The sequence below is a fragment of the Charadrius vociferus genome, unplaced genomic scaffold, assembly GCF_000708025.1.
Source record: "Charadrius vociferus isolate BGI_N301 unplaced genomic scaffold, ASM70802v2 scaffold906, whole genome shotgun sequence".
In the NCBI taxonomy this organism is placed as follows: domain Eukaryota; kingdom Metazoa; phylum Chordata; class Aves; order Charadriiformes; family Charadriidae; genus Charadrius; species Charadrius vociferus.
In genome coordinates this window covers 1,299,515-1,321,439 of record NW_009648878.1, presented here as the reverse complement: position 1 = coordinate 1,321,439, position 21,925 = coordinate 1,299,515, and the positions used below count along the sequence as shown (strand labels likewise).

Below are 21,925 nucleotides of genomic sequence, written 5' to 3'. Positions count from 1 at the left end.
CTCATTGAGAATGAATAATGGCTGGCAGAATAACATTCCCTCCATCAGTGAAGAAAAGGGAAGAGCTGCAGCTAGTTATAGATGTACTGTGGCCAGTAAAAGCTCTTACTCTGGTTCTCCATTTCTCACTGACATCACTCACTGATTATTTTTCTCAATTTAATTAGGTTCTGTCAGAGTGATAAACACTGCCTAAGACAGCAGCAGAATAAAGGTCGCTGTCTGGCCTGCCAGGCCTCCAAACTGACAAGTGTTAAAAAAGGTTTCGTCTGGGAAAGGTCGAACGTTAAGAAGTCCAACCCAGTTATAATGAACTCAGTTGATATTGTAGCCACAAAAATAAAACACCTCTAAATAGCCACTCAGCTATTCGAACACTGTCTGCAAACAAATGACAGCATGTTTGCTATTAAAAAAAAAAAGAAAAGAAAAAGAAGAGAGGACACGAACTCATTTCTTTGTCATCTCAGGATGTAGAGTAATAGTTTTCACTGCAAATAATTTTCAGTCACAGTAAAAATTTGTTTTTTGAGAAACTTCCCAGAAAGTAAAGCCACTTAGATGGAATAATATTATGACAGGTCATCTTTTAGGCCTCACAGCGAAAGCAAACACTGGGGAAGAAAAAAAAAAAAAAAACCACCACAAAGGTTGCAACATAGGCCTGCTGGATGGTCAGGGCAGGCCAAATACTGCGTCATACAGAGGAGTAACAGAGCGCGGACTGTGAGCCTGCTCCCCTCCCTAGCGGATGGAGAGGGAGGCTGGCTCACGCTCCACACAGATCTGTAAAGATGGGCAGGTTATCCCTGAATGTGAGATGAAGGTCCCCAGACCCATAGAGCAATGAGCTCTAATCTGAACTCCGGTTTAAGAGGCTCAGACCTTCCTTTGCACCTAAAGATTTAGTTTCTGTGAAGATACAGACTAACATTTGCTAAATCGTTCAGCTTATCAATTTTAATTCTCTTTAAATCTTTATGGTAGCCTGACAAATGCTTTCATCTGAGTGGCAAGCACTGCACTTAAAGAAAAGATGAAGGCTCTGTTATCTTCTTTCTCCACACCTTAAGATCTCAAGAGACAGTCATCAAATTCAGCACTCAAGATAAAGCCGCTACAGCTTTTTACAGAAACACTAGTTAGGACTAAAAGTTTCATTGTAAAATTCCAGTTAGTTGGTTTCTCAACTGCTATGAAAGAACTGTGCTCCACTGAGTGAAGCTTATTTTCATACCATATGAAAACAGACACCACACAGCTATGAATGTATCCCTTTACAATATAAGGATGTTCAAACAGCTATTGAACATATCATACCAAATCAATGTTCACAAGGATTGTACTTTGAACCTGTAGTGGTCAAAATACTTCCTAGCGATGAAATTCAGACCTGGCACTGGGTTAGCCTATATTCTGTTCTAATCGCTCCGCACATTTGGGGGGAAATAGATACATGTGTAGAAAGTGGAATTACTTTTCACTGAAAGATTCACTAGGTATACTGCAAAAATACAGAAATGGTAGCTTTTGCAGATAATTAATAAATTTTAATCTTTTAGATAAATAATATTTTGGGAGTATAAGTTTGCAGAAACAAAAATCTGGAAATAAGTCTGACACAATTGGCTATCTTATCACTAGTCCTGGGAGGGCCGTATTTCCAGACTCACCCCAATCCATATTGCAGGGTGTAGGTTCAATGATTTTGTGATGGATATGAAAACGTGATGATCACAAAAAACGCTTCATGGTACAAGGAAATCCACAGCTGATTTATTGGATGAGGAACAAGTTTTATCTTCCAAAGAACAGTTTAATGAAGAAGACTCCCTTCCCTGAGAATATTTCAGTCATCAGCATTTTCTCATTTAGATCTAATTTTTGTAACTTTTTTAAGGAATGTAGCTTTAACTGCTGCGTTCGTTACTCTCCCTGTGATGACATTAATGTCATGCATCAATTAGCGATGATACATTATTTGTGTAGAAAACAGCTTTAAGCTACAGTTTATGCCTATGACTAGACCATGGGACTCATGGGAATACAGAGGTGGATAAATGAATGATCTTATATATAACCTGGTGGTGACACATTTATTCTCCGTGTGCATTATGGCTGTATGCATAGTCACACATTTTACAGGCAGCACATGCAATCATTCATTGCTGCTTATATCTTCTCAATAAACATATTTAGATCAATGTATTCAGCTGAATGCATTCATAAATATGAAAACTGAATTCAGCTTAAAATGAAGAAACAACAACAACAAGCAAACAAGAGAAATTCAATGCAAACAGTGAAACTGTAACAACCTTAACCCCTACTGTATCTGTTCCTGCAGTGGGTATCTGAAATGGTAAATCTGTCTTCTAAAAGAGGAATAACTGAGGCTGCCATCTTCCAGGTGCAACTGTCCACCACCGTTGAAGAATCAAGCACACAGTATGGATAGCACTGTTATTTTCACTAGCGCTTTGCATAAGCTGCTTTCTTGTATATGACTTGTAAACCATAAGAACTGTTAACTGAACAAGGTAGAAATGGCAAAACTCCAAGCCATTTCTAAGTAGAAATAGAGGAACCACCATTTCTGTGGGCTTCACTGTCTACAGCTGAGCTTTCAGATGTCGAAGCTCTGACTGAAGCTTACCCTGGGCTTGAGGCATTTGCAATGTGTCACTTCACTTTGAATCTCTGATGTCTAATAAGATACACTAATGCTTAAGTTTTTCTCCTGGCCAACTCACCTGGCAAGGACAGAAGGGCAGAAACATTATCAGCAGACTAAGACTAGTACACAAAAAGGTTCCGTTACCAATGTCAGATGCTTAAAACTTGGGGTAACTCATGGTCCCAAAAGGGCAACTCATTCCAGTGTGGTCTCATTGTGAGTGGGATTCATGTGATGTAAACAGACGCTCTCATAGCTCTCAAGAGTTAGAAAACGATCTGAAATACACCGGACCTACCTGAAATAAACTTCTGCTTAATTATAGCAAAAGTAGGATTCTGTCTTTTAATGCATTTATCTACATGCTACATTCCTTTTGGCAAATAACCACTGTTTGGTTTGGAAGCAGCTCCGCAGTTACTCTTTCACAGCTCAGAGAGGATAGAAGCTTAAGAAGCCAAGTCCACCAGATCCTGCTCTTTTGGGCCTTGGAAACGATTATCATTAGTATCCACATATTTTCATCCATATGTGGAACTCAGGGAATTTGACATGTCATCTAATGGTTGAACTTCAGAGTGTCAGAAAAGAGACCCAGATCCAGTTTACACAAACTGTGGGATGGCACAGGTATAAAATTTGCTGACAATTTTTTTCTAGTTTCAACATTCCATTTTTAATTTGGCAAATGTGATTTTAGTCCTAGTGCTCCATAATACTCACAGATAATACAACTTGTCTTCAGAGTAGGATTAACAATGAGTCAATAAAGTGAAACGTATCTTACCGAATATGCAAACTCTAAGGAAATATGCTAGAACATGCAGCCTTTATATTCTCTCTTAATTGGAGGATTAAAGCCTTCAGAGTATGACTTGAATTCTTTAAGTAATATAATTATGAAAATGCTGTTACTTGGACTGTGTTGTAAAAATGCACATACTTCAGGAATAAAGAGAATTTTAAAGGCACACGTGGCATGAAACCAGAAGAGTGCAAGTTGTTCCAGATGTACATTTACTACTAAACAATCACATCACATAAAAGTAGTAACAGTCACAAATTATAATAATTTTCATTACATCAAAGATTAGTAACTTTATAAAGCACGAAAATAAAGTCACTGTTCATAGCCCTCTTCAAAAACATTCCTTTATTTGCATCATCCCAAAGTACTTTTTGCAGAAACTTTGCCATATTTTTAGAAGTCGATTTTAAATGAACTTAAAGTGAGGAAATTATCTAGTAGCTCAAAAATGGGCTAAGAGATTCCAGAGAAATGGAAGAGCATAATTAAAGGACAATACAAAGCCTCTGAACACAGAGGGCAGACAAAAAGGAGTTCAAGTTACCAGGGCTCCTACCAAGACCGTGTGACTACATTCTAAGACTACATTTGATCTTAATAGAACCACAATGCTGAAAGCCCATAATTCATACAAAAAACATTACTATTCGGTTTAGGTAGCAGTCACCAAATTTCTAGGGTTTGAGGGTTTTGCACAGGATCACAGGCATGACAAAAAGCGAGGGGTTTGCATCACGTGCAGGTAAAGGGAAGGGATAAACACCATCTGGGGAATCGCAGGAGTCTCCATTTTGTTTAAGAGCCCATTCAATAAGAGATGCCCCCCCCCACACACACACACTTACGCATAACGTGAATCTGTGACAAAACAAACCACATTTGAATATACAGGTAAATGGAAATGATAAAATCGGCATTTATCACTTGCTATTATGGCTGTGCTTGTGTGTTAGAACAAGAATTAACCGAAGATACTACTCTGTGGTGGAGATTGGCAAATGTCACCATTCACAAGAGTAGCATTTTTCTAAAATTTGTAAGATAGTTCTTGGTCTCATTTAACTAGGAAGTACTTTTCCTTGAAATTTTAATAAATGGTACTTTAAATAACTGTTACAGATGTTAATAAAGCTAGAATCCCACTCAAGGCAGAGCAGCCTGCTTAACCTGACCTGTGTAGCACAAGCCGAAGAATCTGACTCACTAATCCTTGCCTCAAGCACAGAAGTATTTGGGAGACACAGACAGTAGCTACCAATGCAAGTAGCTGCAGAAGTTGTGTTGTTAAGTTGCTAGGGATCATAACATCTTTATTAGCAATTAGTATTCTCTTTGTTTCACACTGCTTGATAATTCACGGTGCGGAACACCGTCCCGGCTATGCAATCCCATTAGCCAAGAGCAAATCAGCAATGAGCACAAGAATACAGAATTCAAAAGAATATTGAACAAAAAGCCAAATGCAAAGCCCAGCAAAAGGGGCTGCCAAGAAAGTATGCTAGATTTGCAGAAGCATCATACCAGCAAAAATCACTAATACCGCTGGCTGTAAAAAGATAAAAACTCAACCTACCCATATCACTAAAACTGATTTAGTATGGATGAGTACCCTTTTGAAGCCTTCAAGTGACATAACCTTTTAAACCAATTTAAATACTCAGGGCAGCCTGAGTATTTAAACAACTTACCATGCAGCCCATTGATAAGCATGCAGCACCCTAACAATACCAGCTGCTTAGGTACTGATAATTCCTTAGTGTCTCCTGTGGCGTAAAATACACATTTAGAGACTGCAAGTGGGCATTGAGATGAACACATAAACACATCCAACTGAAATATCCCCAGCAAGATTCTCGGAGCTAGGTACACAGAATTAGACTTCTAGGTCTTTTACTGTGAGCTGAAGAGTAATTTCTCAGTAGATATGACCGATCCCAGAACTAAAATGTACTCTTCTGACCCTTAAAAAGTGTTTTGGGTTGTATCCTTCTTCAGAGCTGAGGAAAAACTTGGAGAGTCTCTTCCCTCCCCAAATCTCACTCGTTTCTAAACAAAGCTGCAAAGCATGGGGCAAGTTGCAATTCCACTGTGTCTCAGAAACACAGTTAGACTTGTTAAGACTACAAAGCAGTCTTCAAGAGAGCGCAGGGCCATGGGGTAGGAGATAAAGACACTCTAGAATGAGTTTCTTTCATCTTCTCTCTGAAAGAGGGAGCAATTAAGAGCTTCTGTTCACTGTGTCTGCTAGCATACCTTCTGGCTGCCACCCTTCTCTTTCCTTAACATACATCACCCTCCAATGAATGCTTGTTCCAGAACAATCCAAAGCAGCTCATTTTTGACAAATTGACAATTCACTTTCTTGCATGGAACATTTTAACCTGGATACTCCAGTGACCCAGTCAGTAGCGCAATCACTGATCCAGTCACCCGAAAAATACAGAGAGAAGTGCTTTTGCATACCCTCCACATCCTCTCTGTCTTTAATCAATGAAAACCATGAAACACAAACCCAGCATACTTTTCTTCCATTGTAATGGCGACGGAATCAGTAGAGACCAGCCAGAGAGCAGCTGGTACAGAAAGGCCACCCCTGCTCATCAGCATGTAGCTACTAGGCTGTCCACAACAAAGATCCAACATGAAGGGATACTGAAGATCCCCCACAGCCACCACCAAGGACTTTCACCTCTGCGCATACCAAATTTTCCAACTTCATTCAGAACACACTAGTTTAATTCCTCCTAACATAATCAGCACAACAAATAAAACAACCAGCGCTGTAGACTTTCTCCTCAGGGACAGTAAAAGAGATCTAGTTCCCTCACAGACCATATCATACTCTATATAAACAGGAATAAAATTGGAAAAACTCTGTTGGCTAGACTGGAGTTATTCCAACAATACACTAATCAAAATGAGATCACAAGTTAGCTCAATATATACAAATAGTGACAGCTGCTGGTTTCTATAGCAAAATATAGTAAATAATTATCATCAGAAATACAAGCAAAAGCAACACCTATGTATGATTCAATTACATGCTTCCATGAAAATTACAGATTCGTAATTCTCATTAATTCAACTCAACTAAATCAATGATATCCAAGCAGCAAAGCCAGCAACAAAACACTATCTCAAAATCAATCACCAAAGCATTTTTAAGTTCTTTAAAACTGTTTTCAATATAATATTAAAGAATATGATTTTCCTATCAGCAGTGTACATAACCATAAAATCAAAATCTTATTTAAGTCACCAGCAACTCATTTTCTTTCCATTAAGGTGTTTTATGCAGGATCTCAGTCTTTTCTTATATAAAATTCACGTAAGACAATCTAATACATCAGTAATGTCCCCAAGATGGCCTCATATATGCAATGAATTAAACACTCTCAAATATTTTATTTTTTAAAGTGGCAAAGACTCACTACATCCCGATCATATTTCCCAGATGGTGTCATGAACCTCTTAACACTTCATTTCCATCATGTTCCATGTTTTGAGAAATCTGTTTTCAATCTTTCAAACACAAACAGGGCCTCCGCCCTCTGTCCCCTGATGCTAGATTCAGCAGTCCCCAGCCAACATATTCTTCATATTCTTTTTAGGGTGAATAAATTCATCTCCTCCCTCATCAATCACATGGAAACCTTCAATGACACATTCATGTTCTTCAGACTTCTTCGTAAGTATATTATTTATGTCTTCTATGAAGAAATGGAGGATATGCATTCATCAGAAATAAGTAGCTCCAAGTCAGTCTAACAAAAGCATCTGCAAAGCTGACTTGACCCTTCTCTTGCTCCCAGCGTACTGGAGTTGTGACCTAGAGATACTGCTGCTTTTATATTTCACCCAGGGAACGGCTAATTCTCAGCTTTGCTTGCTTACAACGAAGAGCTCTTAGGGGCATTTGGCTCCGTGTCTGTATGTGGAAAAATACAGAATGCATTGATCTGAGTTGAAGCTCTAGAAGCTGAAATTCTATCTTTATACCTCCTTTGTCTTGCATCCAGTCCTCTCACTTTAGCAATACATTCCTACTGGGGAGAGTGTTTTCCGTCCTTCAAGTGTCTAATAAACTATGACTTTGGGTCTCCCTGTCATTGTTGCTTTTCAAGATCCAAATTGTACAACAAATTCAACAACACAAAATTTTCTCTCTAGTGGCAGAGTAAATCATTCTTATTATAAAAGCATTCTGGGTCTCACTTTGCATAAGAAACCTGGGACTAGATGGACCACCCAAGTTCCTGAATCCAGCGCTCTGCAGACCCAATTAACTATACATATTGACATCAGCAGAAGGCTTTACAGAGTATCTGTTCCACATCGCCCTATCTACAAATCACAAGACACATTCAGCAACCCATAGTAAGCTCCAGAAGTTGCCATAATTATGATGTGTGACATTTAAATGTGAAATTCAAAACTTTATCTTTCTTGTCTATTAACGCCAGAACTTAGAATTCCAATGTTTGTCCCCAAACATTGCAGTATTTGTCCCAGAGTGCCTGCGTAACAAAATTCATGAAGAATCAGTGGAGCTGGTTGGACTGAAAACAACATTTTTGAAATCAACGTTCTCCCAGCTGATCACAAGACTGCAAAACCAGGTCTTTCTTCCTCGTCCCTCTTTCTTACACTCCTAGCTGTACAATGGCTGGGTTTTTGACAAGTTCTTTTTCAAGAGAGCTTAGTGATTCTGGGGATTGAGCGTTGTGTGCCTGAAAAACCCCGGCTAGAGACAGCAAACAAAGTTACTCACCACTTGCCATCTGGTACGTTATTTAGGATGATGACCTGCATTATTATGATGAACTTTGCTCAGTGTTTTCAAAAAATAATCATGAGTGCCACATTTGTAGGAGAAGATGCTGGGTGCTGGATTCCAGGCTGGCAGGCATACTTCCCCTACTGCTGTTGATGCAAGAGCCTAAGCTCCAGAGAAAGTCACTTGCCTTTTTACATTAAAATTCCCACTGACTTGCAGCAAGAATTTCCCTTTTCACAAGGCAGGTTTTGGGACCATTCATCTGAGCTGCCTAAAGCACACTTTACAGGTGCTTCGTTCTGGTCTGGGATTCCATTTTGTACATTTAAAATTTAGGTGCTTCAGCTTAACTCTTAACTCAGCAGAAGTCTTTACCTTGCCAGATTCATCTCTACCTCACTTTTGTGCAAGCTGGAAAACAAGTGTAAGAAAGGAGAACACAGGAAACTGGTAAGCAGTTTTGCCATCATCTGCCCAGAGCTCTAGGGCTCCATTTCTCCTTCTGTCACAGACTTGCTACCTCGGGTGAGGCAAGCCACCTCCTCAAAGAATTGTGTTCCTAATCTGCATTCAGGGGATTTCACTTGAAGAAATGCTGGGCATTTGCAGCTATCTCTAAACTTAAGTGTTTTGCACACTTGAAAGATATACAGTGCCTTATGTGGACAGCTGCCCCTCCTGCCATCCCCAAAACAGCTACTGTTTGGTGTTTCAAATTTGTAGTTTTGGAGGTTACTGACTTGTGACTACCATTGGTAGCTCCCCTGCCTACAAAACAGGGATATAATTGTCTCCCATCTCAGTGGGAATCACACAGAATCACAGAATTTCCAGAGTTGGAAGGGACCTCTAGAGATCATCTAGTCCAACTCCCCTGCTGAAGCAGGATTGCCTAGAGCACATTACTCAGGACTGCATCCAGGCAGGTTTTGAAAATCTCCAGAGAAGGAGACTCCACAACCTCCCTGGGCAGCCTGTGCCAGTGCTCTGTCACCCGAACTGTAAAGAAGTTTTTTCGTGTGTTGAAAATCAGTTCATTATAGATTAATTATTTGGTTTTGACTTCTCAGTAATAGGTTTTGCATGAATAAATAACACTGTCCTCAGGTCTGAATAGCATGATGTAAAAAATGCACAGAGCCAAACTGCAGCTTTGCAAGGAGGAAACAGAATACTTAAGACCTGTTTATTGTTAGCCGCATTCATTACATGCTTCAGAAAAAAAAAGCAACTTCATGATCAAATAACTAAAGACTGCACTCCATTGCACATGTACCAGGATGGGAAATTCAGTCTGTACGGGCAACTGCCCATCTGGTATTTTATGGCTTCATAGTGTTGCTTTCGCAACATTATAAATGATCTCTTAACCTTTATGTACATTACACATACAAAATTACTATCAGCAGTGCCGCATGCAGCAGGAACAGATGCTAACTTGTAAGCAAATGGGTATCATTTCTATGCTACTATTATCTAAGTATCACATGCGAAACAAATCCAAACTCACATCTCTCATCATTTTCACTGCTTCCCTGGTCCTTCCCAGCTTTCTTGCACACATTGCCAGCCTCCTCTTAATATAAACTAAAACATTGGTGTCCCTTCCTGTATAAGAGGAAAAAGAAACAGCATTAAGATAAAAAAGGTAAAACAAAGGTTCGTTTAACATTCCAACACAAAAGGAAACAGTTTTCTTGCCATTTTTTGTTATTTGCTATTATCAATGCTTTCACGATAATTTTAATAAAAATTTATAAAATTCTGCTGATTTAGATGTGACACTGAAATCAGTGGAATTACTCCAGATACATAGTGGTATAAATAAGGACACGTGGGTTGGCCTTACACCTATGAAATATAAGCAGATCTGAAGGGACAGAGAACGCTACAGGGTATAGACCATGAAGTAATCATGTGAGGCAAGGAGAACCCCCATGAAATTAACATTGGCACAAAACTCTGTGGTCACACACACAGCATTAAATTACTTACCAATTCACATACATGGTTAAGACAAGAGCATCCATGAAAATGCATGTTATATCTTGCCTTTTTTGTAAGTTATGACATACACGCTTGTTAATAGGAGATGCAGCAAAACAAATCCTCATCCTCTAACACTCTTTTTCCTTAATGACTAGAAGAAAAGAAGTATACTCTGAACTTTCTGTTTACATAGCCTTTACTTCTTACCCAGTTATCATCTTCAAATTCCTCACACTGCTAATTATGGATGGCGAATTAACATGTTTCGGATATGACAGTCCTATGTGCTTGAAGATGCCCTAACAGCAAAGATGCCAGAAACCAAACAGCTGCAATAATTATTCTCTTGGAGAATTTCTACTTGTTTCATTTCTCATTCTCTTCCCTATAATTCCAATGTGAACTCTTAACATGCTTCTGGACCAAGAGGAAATGTGCAGACAGCTAATCATCTATAAAATTACCATATTGTGAAAATATAAGACACCTGCTACAAATTATCTTTGTGGATAGTATGCAGTTTGTAAAGATTTAGTCTGTTCCTAACATTTTCAAGCCTTTCATAATAAGAACAAGATGTGCACTGAAAGCATTCCAAGTACCTACAAATTGTTCTAAAGCTGTGATTACAATTTTCAGATAGATTAAGCAGCAGGTTGAAAGGTTTGACTTTAGAAGAAAAAATAAATAAGGGAGGGAAGGAATTTTTTTAGCTGTATTTTCTATTATGTAATTCCTTATCTCTGTATTGATTCCTATATATTTAATACACAATTTATTAGTTAAATCTGTTTCAACATGTTTATGTAGTGTAACTAAGAGGTATACATCTCAGGCCAAGCTTCTTTTCAGTCCTTTCACTTACTGTGAAATCAAGATAAACTTTCAGGCCAAAATTTTCTGAGGTGACTAATGATTTGGGGTGACTAACATGAGCCACCTTAAAAAGAAGATTGCCCACACTTTCTGTAAACAAGCACCTTTTGAAAGGGGTTAAGTTGGGTATTCAGAGTCATTATTTACTCTTTAAATTCATGGTCTAACATAAAATACTGTATGAAGGAGATGGAACACACAAATAAACAGAAATATAGAGCAATATGCTGTTGTTCAAGAAATTACAGTGTTCTTCACCTGTAAAAGATTAAATACCCGCTTTTCATCCCAAAGTCAACTTCAAGGACCAGATACAGAATGACAGACATCTCAGAACCATGAAGTAACTGCAACACATCTGTCCATGGCCTTTCCTCTCTAAAGAGAGCTGAGCTCTCCACCTTTGTAAACCATGCAGAAGTCCAGTATATAATCAACAGAATCCTACTTGAAGCCCCTGTGTCCAAGGCACCATCCAAGGCTAGAACTTCTCTGACTTCTGTGGGTACACACTGACATTATCAAGGAGAGGCTGCGTAATATAGAGAAGCGCGACGATCTAGCCCCTCCTGAAGCCACAGTCAGAGCTGGCAGTCACTTTTCAGCCCCTCCTGCTCTGTGACAATGCACTTAACTTTGCGATTCAACTGGGTGCTTCCTCTACTGTAATACTGAAGGTTCAGTAATACTGAAGGTGTCAAATTTGGTGATGACAGCAGTCATCTAGTACACACAGGTTACAAAAATACCGTACTTATATTTGCCTGCACAAACTTAACCATGTTATCTTGGACATAAGCATGGTGACAGTGTTTAAGTACTCTCATTGTGTATTTTTCATAGAATCACTGTCATTTTCTGTGCTTAGGATGGATTGAGTGCACAAATTAAGGTTTCACAGACAACCATAAGCCTGCTAGAGCCTGAAAATTGCTTCAAGGGCTCAGCTGCTCTGCATTTCTATTTTCTCCAAAAATAAGCAAATCATGCTAAATATCATATTATAACCAACAAACGTCTAAAATGCTACCCCCAAGCTTTATAAGACCTCAGGTTTTCAGGTATAGACTTGTGTACACTTTTGAAACCAGAGATCACAGACAATTTCACTATGTACAATTTTTATCAGCAATCTTCAAATCATGCGAGATAGCCAGAGGCTGTGAATTCAGGTCCTAAGGAACCTGAAGATGCCCAAAGTATGTTAGTGCTTGTACTTATGTAATTAACTGGTATTATTTTTACCCAAGGTAGCCATTGTAGACTAGAAATAACCCAGACCGTTTGCTTTATTTATGTTTTTGTTCATTTACTGGCAGTGATCCCTCATGTATTTTCTTAGGTTTAAGAAGCATCTAACAAATATCGCAGCAGCTAAATCTGCTTATTCAAAACTTAAAAAACTCCAACAACTACACTTTCAATAAGAACACGGTATTATTCCTGTTGTTAATTTTTATGTTTCTGTGACCTTTCTTAATGTATGCAACTAACTTTTCAAATGTCACACTGGTTAATGGGTCTCATTAACTTTTACACAGAACAATGTGGTGTACTTATTTACCCTCACAGCTGATGGAAAAAAGCTGGCAAAGCATCGCTTTGCTTCTGTTTCTATCATTCTTTATTGCCTTTTCACAACATGAGCCCATGTTTTCAAAATGGCTAAAGGCACTTCAGTGCAAATTCCTAAAACAGCATCCAGCATTTTCTGAATATCAGATCTCTTTTGGCTCTGCTACCTTTTCTTTTCTGTTAAGTACATGTTACAATATTTTCTGCCACGACAAAGAAAAGGTGCATCTGTAATCAGAGCATTGCTAGCTCAGCAACAGAATCAAGTAAAAACCATGAAACAGAATAGTCTGGCTCTAAGGTCATATTCCAGCCAATGTGAAATACTGCATACGTAGTTCAGGGGAGGGAACCAAAACCCAAAGAACTCCCCAGAACTTCTATCCCTTTAGAAATGGCTATTCCCTCCAAAGAAACTTACTGTGTTGGGCTTCATACTGGGCACCATGGTGCTGTAATTGCTGACTGCGCCTGTAACAACCCTCTCCAGCTTTCAGAGCTTGCTTGAAGAGCTTCTCTGCTTCTACAATCGTTGTCGCTTCCTCTTCAGCCAAGAGAATATAGGCTGTAGCACACCTGCAAAAATATCAGAGGAAAACCCATGAGAAAGTTGCATGAAGTAAAAGCTATACAAAGACATGCAGAATGGCAAGGATATACCAAATACAGAGGCAATGGAGTTTTGTCTATATACTTTTCTGGTGAACTATTCTGATAAATAAATATTCTGGCAACCAGATCACAACTGTTGTTTGTAGGTACTATATCACTCAGCCATTTGAGTAAGCCTACTGACAACTGCCCCAGAAAGTAAAGCACTGTCTCATTAAGCAATCATGGCCTACATTACTAAAACTCCTTCTGGAAAGCAAGACTAGTTTTATGCATTATTGTTTTAACACAAAATGTCTCCATTACTGTATTGGTATGAAAAGAATCAATAGACCTGTAACGCTTGCCATATGCAAAGAACAGATTATGAATCTAATTGTAGAGATGAAAAAACAAAAACAAATCTCCCCACCCCCCCCCAAAAACAGGAAAGCAGCTTTAGGAATACACAGAACGGTGAAATGCGTGGTGGGTGTCACCTCATCCAGCTTTCAGCTGTTTAATTTAGATCTTTTAACTATCTGCGCCACTCCACCTCCATCAAGGAGAATTTTCACAAAGCCATTTATGTCACGTGTTTAAACATCTCCAAGAATAGGGTGAACTGCTGAATAGAGCTACTTCTCTCATTGACTATAGAGTGAGCTCAAGCAACTACTTTAAACTCAATGTCCACATTTTTAGCTGCTGAACTTAGGTGAAATATAGCCTGTTGACTCCTTTCTAATACAAAGCAGACTGCTGATAAGATTCTTCTTTATACAGAAATAGAATCAGGTTGCAGCTGCCTCTAGTTGCATTTCACAAAGAGACATCAGCTGAGGAACAGGAAACAACTGGTCCAGGTGAAAAAGAGATTGCAGGCACCAATACTTGCTGTGGGACACCCAGCTGGAGGGCAGCTTGGTAGAAAAGGACTTAGGGGTCCTGATGGACACCAAGTTCAACATGAGCCAGCAATGTGCCCTTGCTACAAAGAAGGCTAATGGCAACCTGAGCTGAATTAGGAGGAGTGCTGCCAGCAGGTTGAGGGATGCGATCCTTCCCCTCCACTCAGCACTGGTGAGGCCACACCTGGAGCACTGTGTCCAGTTCTGGGCTCCTCAGTACAAGAGAGACATGTACATACTGGAGACAGTCCAGCAAAGGCCATGAAGATGACTAAGGGAATGGAGCATCTCACATGAGGAAAGGCTGAGAGAGCTGGGACTGTCCGGCCTAAAGAAGAGAAGGCTCGGGGGGGGGGGGGGAACCTCATCAGTATTTCTAAACACTTGAAGGAAGGGTGCAAAGAGGGTGGAACCAGGCTCTTTCCAGTGATGCCTAGTGACAGGACCAGAGGGAATGGATACAAACTGAAACAAGGAAGCTCTGTCTGAACATTGGGAAACACTTTTTTACTGTAAGGGTGACTGAGCACTGGCATGGGTTGCCCAGTGAGTTTGTGGAGTCTCCCTCCTTGGAGAAATTCAAAAGCCATCTGCACACTGAAATGTGCTGTAGGTGGGCCTGCTTGAGCAGGGGGATTGAACCAGATGACCTCCAGAGGTCTCTGCCAACCTCAAGCATTCTGTTATTCTGCAATATGCAAGTAGAACAGGATAGGCTTATAGCTTACTTCTGCAAAAGCCTTTTATGCTACGTGCTCCCTCTGTTAAACTGCTGCCCAGGAACAAACAATTCTTTTTCTCCTTCTGACAAAACACATGAAGGACAATCCGTAAGGCACCAGTTTATGGAATTCTAGAATGCAGTCATCTCCAAGAGCAACCTAAGGGACTCTCTTCCACTTCATGCACTTTGGCAACATTTATACAGTTTGCCATGCCAGTAAAGCATCACAGCATTGAGTTTATTGTGGGATATCAGAATACTACGCTTCTCATTGAGAAAATAAATAACGGACTCAAAGACCAAAAGTCCCAGAAAATTACATCATATTCTCTCACACTATGAACTGAATATTTCAGGTGTTTATGAGTCCCTTCTTTCCTGCCTCTTTTCAGGATGACTGAGAAATCCAAAAGGGAACTCTCCAAGCCATAAATACATATTTCATATGCTCATCAAGAGGCAACTTAATTAACACTTCGCTACGCTGATCCAAAGCACACTGACTTCAATGGGAAGACTCCCACTGTCATCACTGCCCTAAGGATCTTCTGGGTGGCTAGCACGACATGCAGCTGGGCATTTTCCTCCCATTGTAGGCCTTTCTGTGACAGGCCTGTAATCATGGGTAAAAATTACTGTAGCAAACCCCTGCCTTAAGCTATCATCAAATGAATTTTTAAATGACAGGAAATAAATGTTAGTGGTGTTGTCACTCACTCATTCAATTCCAAAGCTTCATGTGCTGCAGAAATTCGGGCTTGGGGGTTTCTCTCTCTCCAGGCTTTTTGCATTACTATTCAATAAAAAAGGCAGAAAGGGTCATATCAGTCATTCCAGCGTTAACAAGGAGAATCTACTGCATTAAAACAACAGAATTTATTGCTCTCAGCCTGACTCACTCCAGAGCATTTCAAAGAGCTCAGTGAACACTCAAAAGATACATAATGAACATGAGCTTTTGTCCCAAATATGCAGCTTTATTTTTTCATTTAATTACACTTTTTTCCATGGGAAAATCTGGCTGAGAGATCATGCCATCTGCACTGTCACATACAGAGGCGATGAGCAGCTTCTTCCTCTTGGGGAAGTAGATTCCACAGGGCACAAAAGAACACAAGGATAGTTGGGATTCTTACTCTAGTTCCTTACTGTGCTATTGCTTTAGGTGAATGTTAAATGGAAACAACATCCAGGCTAATCAGGTCACCTCATAATTAGCCTACTGAGTTCAAAAAATAGGATTCATGTTTATCGTTTGTCAAAAAACCACAGCACGTCCTCCTTTGTAATTATGCCCTCAGAATGTAGCGCGCAACTGTCAGTATCTCTCCTTTCCCAAGAGACAAAGAAGATTTGTCTCTTCAGAGACAAATTCTGATGATCAAAATCATTGTACATTTTTAGCAGAACCAAAGTTTGGACGTGGACTTAACAGTAAAGGCTTAATACAACTAAAGCTGCTTACATCAAATTCAGTTGCAAATGTGTTGTTCCCATTTTTTTACAGACCTTCTAACTACATCAGGGAATGAAACACAGGACTGAAGTTTTACATAAGCTCTCTCTCTTCTGTCAGTGTAGACTAAATGGGACCTGGATAATGTAACTCAACGTACTACACTGCAGCTGGAGGAAAATTAAGCTATACATATTTGAAGTCACTGCAAGAAACAGGAGGAAAAAAACAAGTCTTTACACTTGCAGATAGTACCTTGAACAACTTCAGCAAGAAAGTAGAACAAAATAGTGACACAAATTACATAGGTTATACCTATATAGATACTTGTTCAGATCTAGAATACTATGAATCTAACAGCAACAGCTTTCCAGGCATGATCAAACTTTTGCCTTTCCTTATGTACCCAAGAGAACTTATGTCTGACTGCATTTTTCCTGCATCAGATTAAAACAATCATTAACCTACTAGCAAAAACAGTTGTTCACAAGGTCTCTTACTAGCGTCTGCAGGCCGTAAATGATCCGTGTCACATGTAAAGAATGTCTGATGGTCCTGTGCTGAAAGATTCATATCGTAGTAAGTCAAAGGTTCTCTCCCTGTTACCCATGTATAGCTGCAAATATGCCAACAAAGAGACATATTGGTTAATGAGGTCACATTCAGCAAAATGAATCCAGAAAAGAATCCTAGAGATGTTAGAGATGGGCATAGCCTACTAGGTTCATCCAGCCAATCTCCTAACCGACATACATTGCATTTCACTGTACTGCGATGGAGCGACAGTAGTTGAACCTAAGGTAATGAGGATGTTGGAAAGTACACACTGGAAATTGGTAACACACAAATTCAAACATTAAGACTACATGAAACCTAGATATAATTCATTCGGTTGTTTGCTATAAACGATTAGAACAGAATTACTGTATTAACAGTACCAGGTACACCGCACTTAGGTTTTCTGTTTTTTTATAAGATCACCAAAAATTGCAGAAATAACAAGTGCATGAGCATGAATTTAAATTCCTTTTAATTCAGAAACATTTTACAAATGACAGAAAGAGCTGGCACATGTGTCCACAGTTGTTTTTGTTATTCCACCTCTGAGTTAGATTGATGGAAAAGTAAAATCAAGGTCCTTAACCCAGTACTATGCCTGAAACTGTAACACTGTAGCACTTACCGATTATATTCAGCTCCTCTGAACAGATTTAAAGGATTTCGCCAGACTTTGCATTCTGTCATAAACAGAAACACACAATAATGAATGTTTTTCAAGTTACTATGGTACTTCAGGTTTATCAGAAACATCAGTTACCTTTTAATGAGCCTTATCAAATAAATTTTCTTTTTTATAGGTGTGACTGGAAAAAAAAATCAAGACCATAGAGATGCAAGTAACCAGACTGTTCTTTCCTTTTTAAAGAATAATTTCATTATAAATTAGTGTCAACAAATGTTATCATTCCACACAAACAACCACTAACAGAGCTCCAAATGCCAGATGAAAAGATAATACTGATTACTGCCAGGACTCACATTTTACGATAGTGCAGAACTGAAGAGGTATCACACAGGGTAATTGCACTGAAAAACAGCAATTAACTCAGACCTATGGACTTGTTATTTCTACAGAAAAACTTCACTGTCTAGTGAGCACTGTAAATCACTGAGAATCTCAGCTACAGTTGCCAAATTTAATTCCTCCTTAGCTTGTGAAGTAAAAAATCCATGGCAACATCTGCTGACCTTACTTAAGTTATAAACATCCCCAGCTTGACAAAGGATGCTGAAGTTCATTGGCAGAGAAAAATTCATTGCATTGCAAAGGTTTGGGAACACTAAAACGCTACTCTCGGGGTTGGGAGTAGGGGGAGGAAATGCAAATTCTTCACACTACAGGTAGGAAGAGATAAGAAAATCCACAACAATGTAATTTAGAACACAAAAAAAAATTAATCAATTTCTATAGCTTTTGAAAAGGTGAGGTTTTGATTCTGGCTTTTCTTCCTTTAATTTAACATGAGATTTGTTCTCTTTATTTCAACAAAGAGAGAGATCAGAATCAAATTCGGTAATTGCACAAAGGCTCACTGAGAGGCAGCATGTCGTTCTACCACAGATCTGCTACTGGATGACTCCTCACACGCTGCTCTGCAAAAACTCATCTGTAGCACTGGCCCTGCAGCATTTCACCAGCTGCATTCCACCACCAAAAGTCAACCAGCATATTTTTCCCTATGAAAGCTGTGACATTGTTTGTAAAGAGATCAGAGCAACAGTTTCCTGGTGGGACACTGAGTCAGCAGTGTATCTACCCTACTTTATACAGCACTGGTAAGAATACACCTTTATACAGCACTGGTAAGAACTTTATACAGCACTGGTAAGAATACACCTGTTCCCTTTACGCCTGTTCTGTTAAAGAAAGAGACAGAAATACAGAACGGCAAGTCAAGTCCTTCTCTTTTCCTATGGACCTAGCTCCCACTTCTGAGTATGAGGCTAAAGTGGCACGGAAAGAAAGCGTATTGCGCAACTTATTTGCAATAACACCATGACACCTGTGGCTACACAAAAAATAGTCAAGTGGCATAGGAGGTGGGCCCTCAGCTTGATGCCTACATCACCTAACATGTGCATGAAACAGAGACACAGGAAAGGGAAGATGTTTGGCAAGAGAGCACTGATTATATATCTGCATATTTCAACTAACCACTTCAGCAGATAGCTAATATTAGAAAGCTCCACTGGTTTACTCAGCAGAAGTGCTCAGTCGACATTCAGCCATTCCATTGTGCAGCCAGAGGGTACAGCTGTTTCAAAAGCTTCAATCTGACCGTTTTTACATAATATGACTTTCAAACCATAGTAAATATTAAATAAACATCAGCCTTCTCAGTTCCAGAGGCACAATTCAATGGCTTGGCTTACTCTATTTGCAACCAACGAGATTAGGCAACAACTATTTGATCACAACGACATCATTCTTTTTGCTCATCTTATTTAAATTTAAGTGGTTATACTTTATCCAAGGTATGCAGCACTTCAGCACTGCAGCAGGAAAAGGGGGAACAGCGGAACAAAAAGAGGAGTTGAAGATGGGATTTTATTACCACGTCCTGCCCTGGGGGTAGTCTGGCATTTGTCTTGCTAGTTAAACATGATTGTGCTCTTTGTTGCTTTTGTCTTGGTACCTGCTGATACCATGGTCTCAGTACCAAAACCATTCTTCTGACATTTCTGAAGACCAAGGCGTCTACTGCAATATTCTACCATAGTCAAACATCTACATAGGAAAACATGGTGAGCCAAGTCAAAAAGCCATCTTCACCTTGTTGAAAGAAATATCCCAGTGTTGACATATCATAAACTAAAAAAGTTGCCTTTTCTGTGACATTACAAACTAACAATATAACTATGTCCTTATTTTATATAAGCAATTAGAATTTACTGAAGAAAAATCTTTCATCTCCCTGCTCAATGATCAAGTTTTGAGCACCGACATCTTTCTGAAGGCACAAATAACTGGCTATCTGCAGAGACACACTATCCAGAAACACTGTGAGAGTCCCAACTCATAGACTGGAGTGCCAATGCACTGAAAGTGAACACACTCCCTCACTACTTCTTTGTATCAGAAAAGCCAAGATGCTTGGGAGAATCTCATTTGTCAAAATACTGTGCCTTCTGCTTTAAAACGATGGGAGTTATTTCAAAGCTGCTGAAGTGTGACTGAGCACACTGATGAGTGCACACAGGTGTTTCCAAGCCATCCCATGCTTTCTGCCAGTTCACCCAAATCTAATATCCTGGACCATGCAGTGCTGCTATTCACAGCCTCTCCTGAGATGGGAATGACAACAGCTGATTTTGCTGTGCTATATGGAGGCTCCCCGAAGTAGAAATACCCAGTAGAGAGCAAGGGTTTTTGAGGCCACCTGTTTTACGTAACTTGTGAGTTCAAGGCTAATTTTTGTTTGCTTCTTTTCGTGAACACTGAAGAGCAGAAGTAAAATTTGCTGGATACAGACATAGGCACCTTGGCTGCTAAACAATAATGTTTTCTCCATAACCAAATTTGGGCTTTTTTTCATTCACTTTTCCTCACTTGTTAATTCTGATAGATTTTAAAATTTAATGAAATCATAATTGATTCTAGGGGAACATCCCTAATGAAAGCTCAATTAATTTCCAATGTTAAGATTATGGCCTGTATGCCAAGCTAGGACTGAAACAGGTAAGCTTTGTTTTACAGATGAGGAACACAAGCCAAGACGCTCCCACCCTGACTTTCTTTAACAATATTTCTAACTCAAGCCAGAAACAATTGTATTTCAGCATCTTCATCACTCATACGCAAAGTTTTCAGTTCATCCCCCCCAGGTAGCTGAGTCACCCAAGCAGGGAGACAAGTTACCCTGGGGCTCCTCTTCAGTCCACAAAGATCAGTGCTTGGAGGGCCGATTCATTTTAGGCAGGCTGGCCTGTCTCTCAGAGGAACCATCCCCGGTCAACCAGGCACCCAACTCAAAGTGCCTCAGCAGAATTCTAAACCCTGTGACGTGAGCAAAGTGACCTGCAGGGATAGTCCTCCTGCAGCAGAGGTGTAACAGGACTGCAGCTACCTCAGTTCAAAACTGACATCCTCACCTCCATCACTTGAAAGCTGATTTCTTCTGATTCAACATTGTCTTTTTCACCACAGCAAGTAAATTTGTATTCATTATAGTAATATATAAACACATAGCAAAAATTGTAACTTATACATTGATACCACTTTTGTAAGGCTCTCCAAACACCTCCTCTGTTCATTCAGAGTAATCATATATACTAGAAAAGAAGCCCCAGTGTCAAGGTCAACTTTAAAGGCTCAAATGGCTTAGATTCAGTCACCTTCAGCCTGATTTGCAGCACCCACTCCTTGCACTGAAACTCATAGGGGCTGTGAATGCCTGGAAGGTTACGAAAATCAAGCCCCAAATGCCTGAAATCAGGTCCCCAAACTGGAGGCCCTTTTTTAAAACCTGACTGTGTTGTGACTTGCCCAAAGCAAGAGCAGAGTCAGAAACAGAATAAGCCCTTAAGCTGTTAAAAGTCACTATGCTTCCAGCTACTAAAGTAAAATCCAAATGTTGTTTACATGCTACTTGCACGATCTGAAAAATAAAGTGATGCAAAAGCAGATATGCATTCCTGACATCTTTTTCTCATTCTATTTTTTACAACTTTGTTATTATCCAAAAGAATTTAAATAAAAATACTGCCTGCCTTTAGAAACAATATTGCAGAAACGGCATGTGCAATTTAGCGGGGCGCTCAGAACAAGGCGGGAAATAGATGCACGGGCAACACAGCCTGCACAATAAGCACTGCGTGAAGTTGGGAAGATGCAATCAGCCAGAGCAATTAACGAAGCAGCTCTGCCTTTTATTTGACAGCGAAGCAAGCTTAGAGGAAGCCTTGTCTGGTCTCACGGCTCAGCATGAGATGATACTCGTCCCGTGGGCCTACGGCGGGCTGCCAAAGGCGCGCCTGCCT

General features: G+C 39.7%; 1 protein-coding gene across 1 annotated transcript in view; it reads right to left on the bottom strand.

Moving 5' to 3' along the window:
- The window catches only part of ST7 (suppression of tumorigenicity 7), a 153,769-nt gene that overhangs the window by 38,806 nt on the left and 93,038 nt on the right, over positions 1-21,925 (bottom strand). Inside the window, exons 2-6 of the mRNA XM_009887083.1 lie at positions 17,568-17,622; positions 16,885-17,000; positions 15,646-15,721; positions 13,124-13,278; positions 9,773-9,870 (exon numbers count right to left, since the gene is read on the bottom strand). Coding sequence (XP_009885385.1) covers positions 9,773-9,870; positions 13,124-13,278; positions 15,646-15,721; positions 16,885-17,000; positions 17,568-17,622 — 500 coding nt within the window. The remainder of the gene's footprint in view (positions 1-9,772; positions 9,871-13,123; positions 13,279-15,645; positions 15,722-16,884; positions 17,001-17,567; positions 17,623-21,925) is intronic.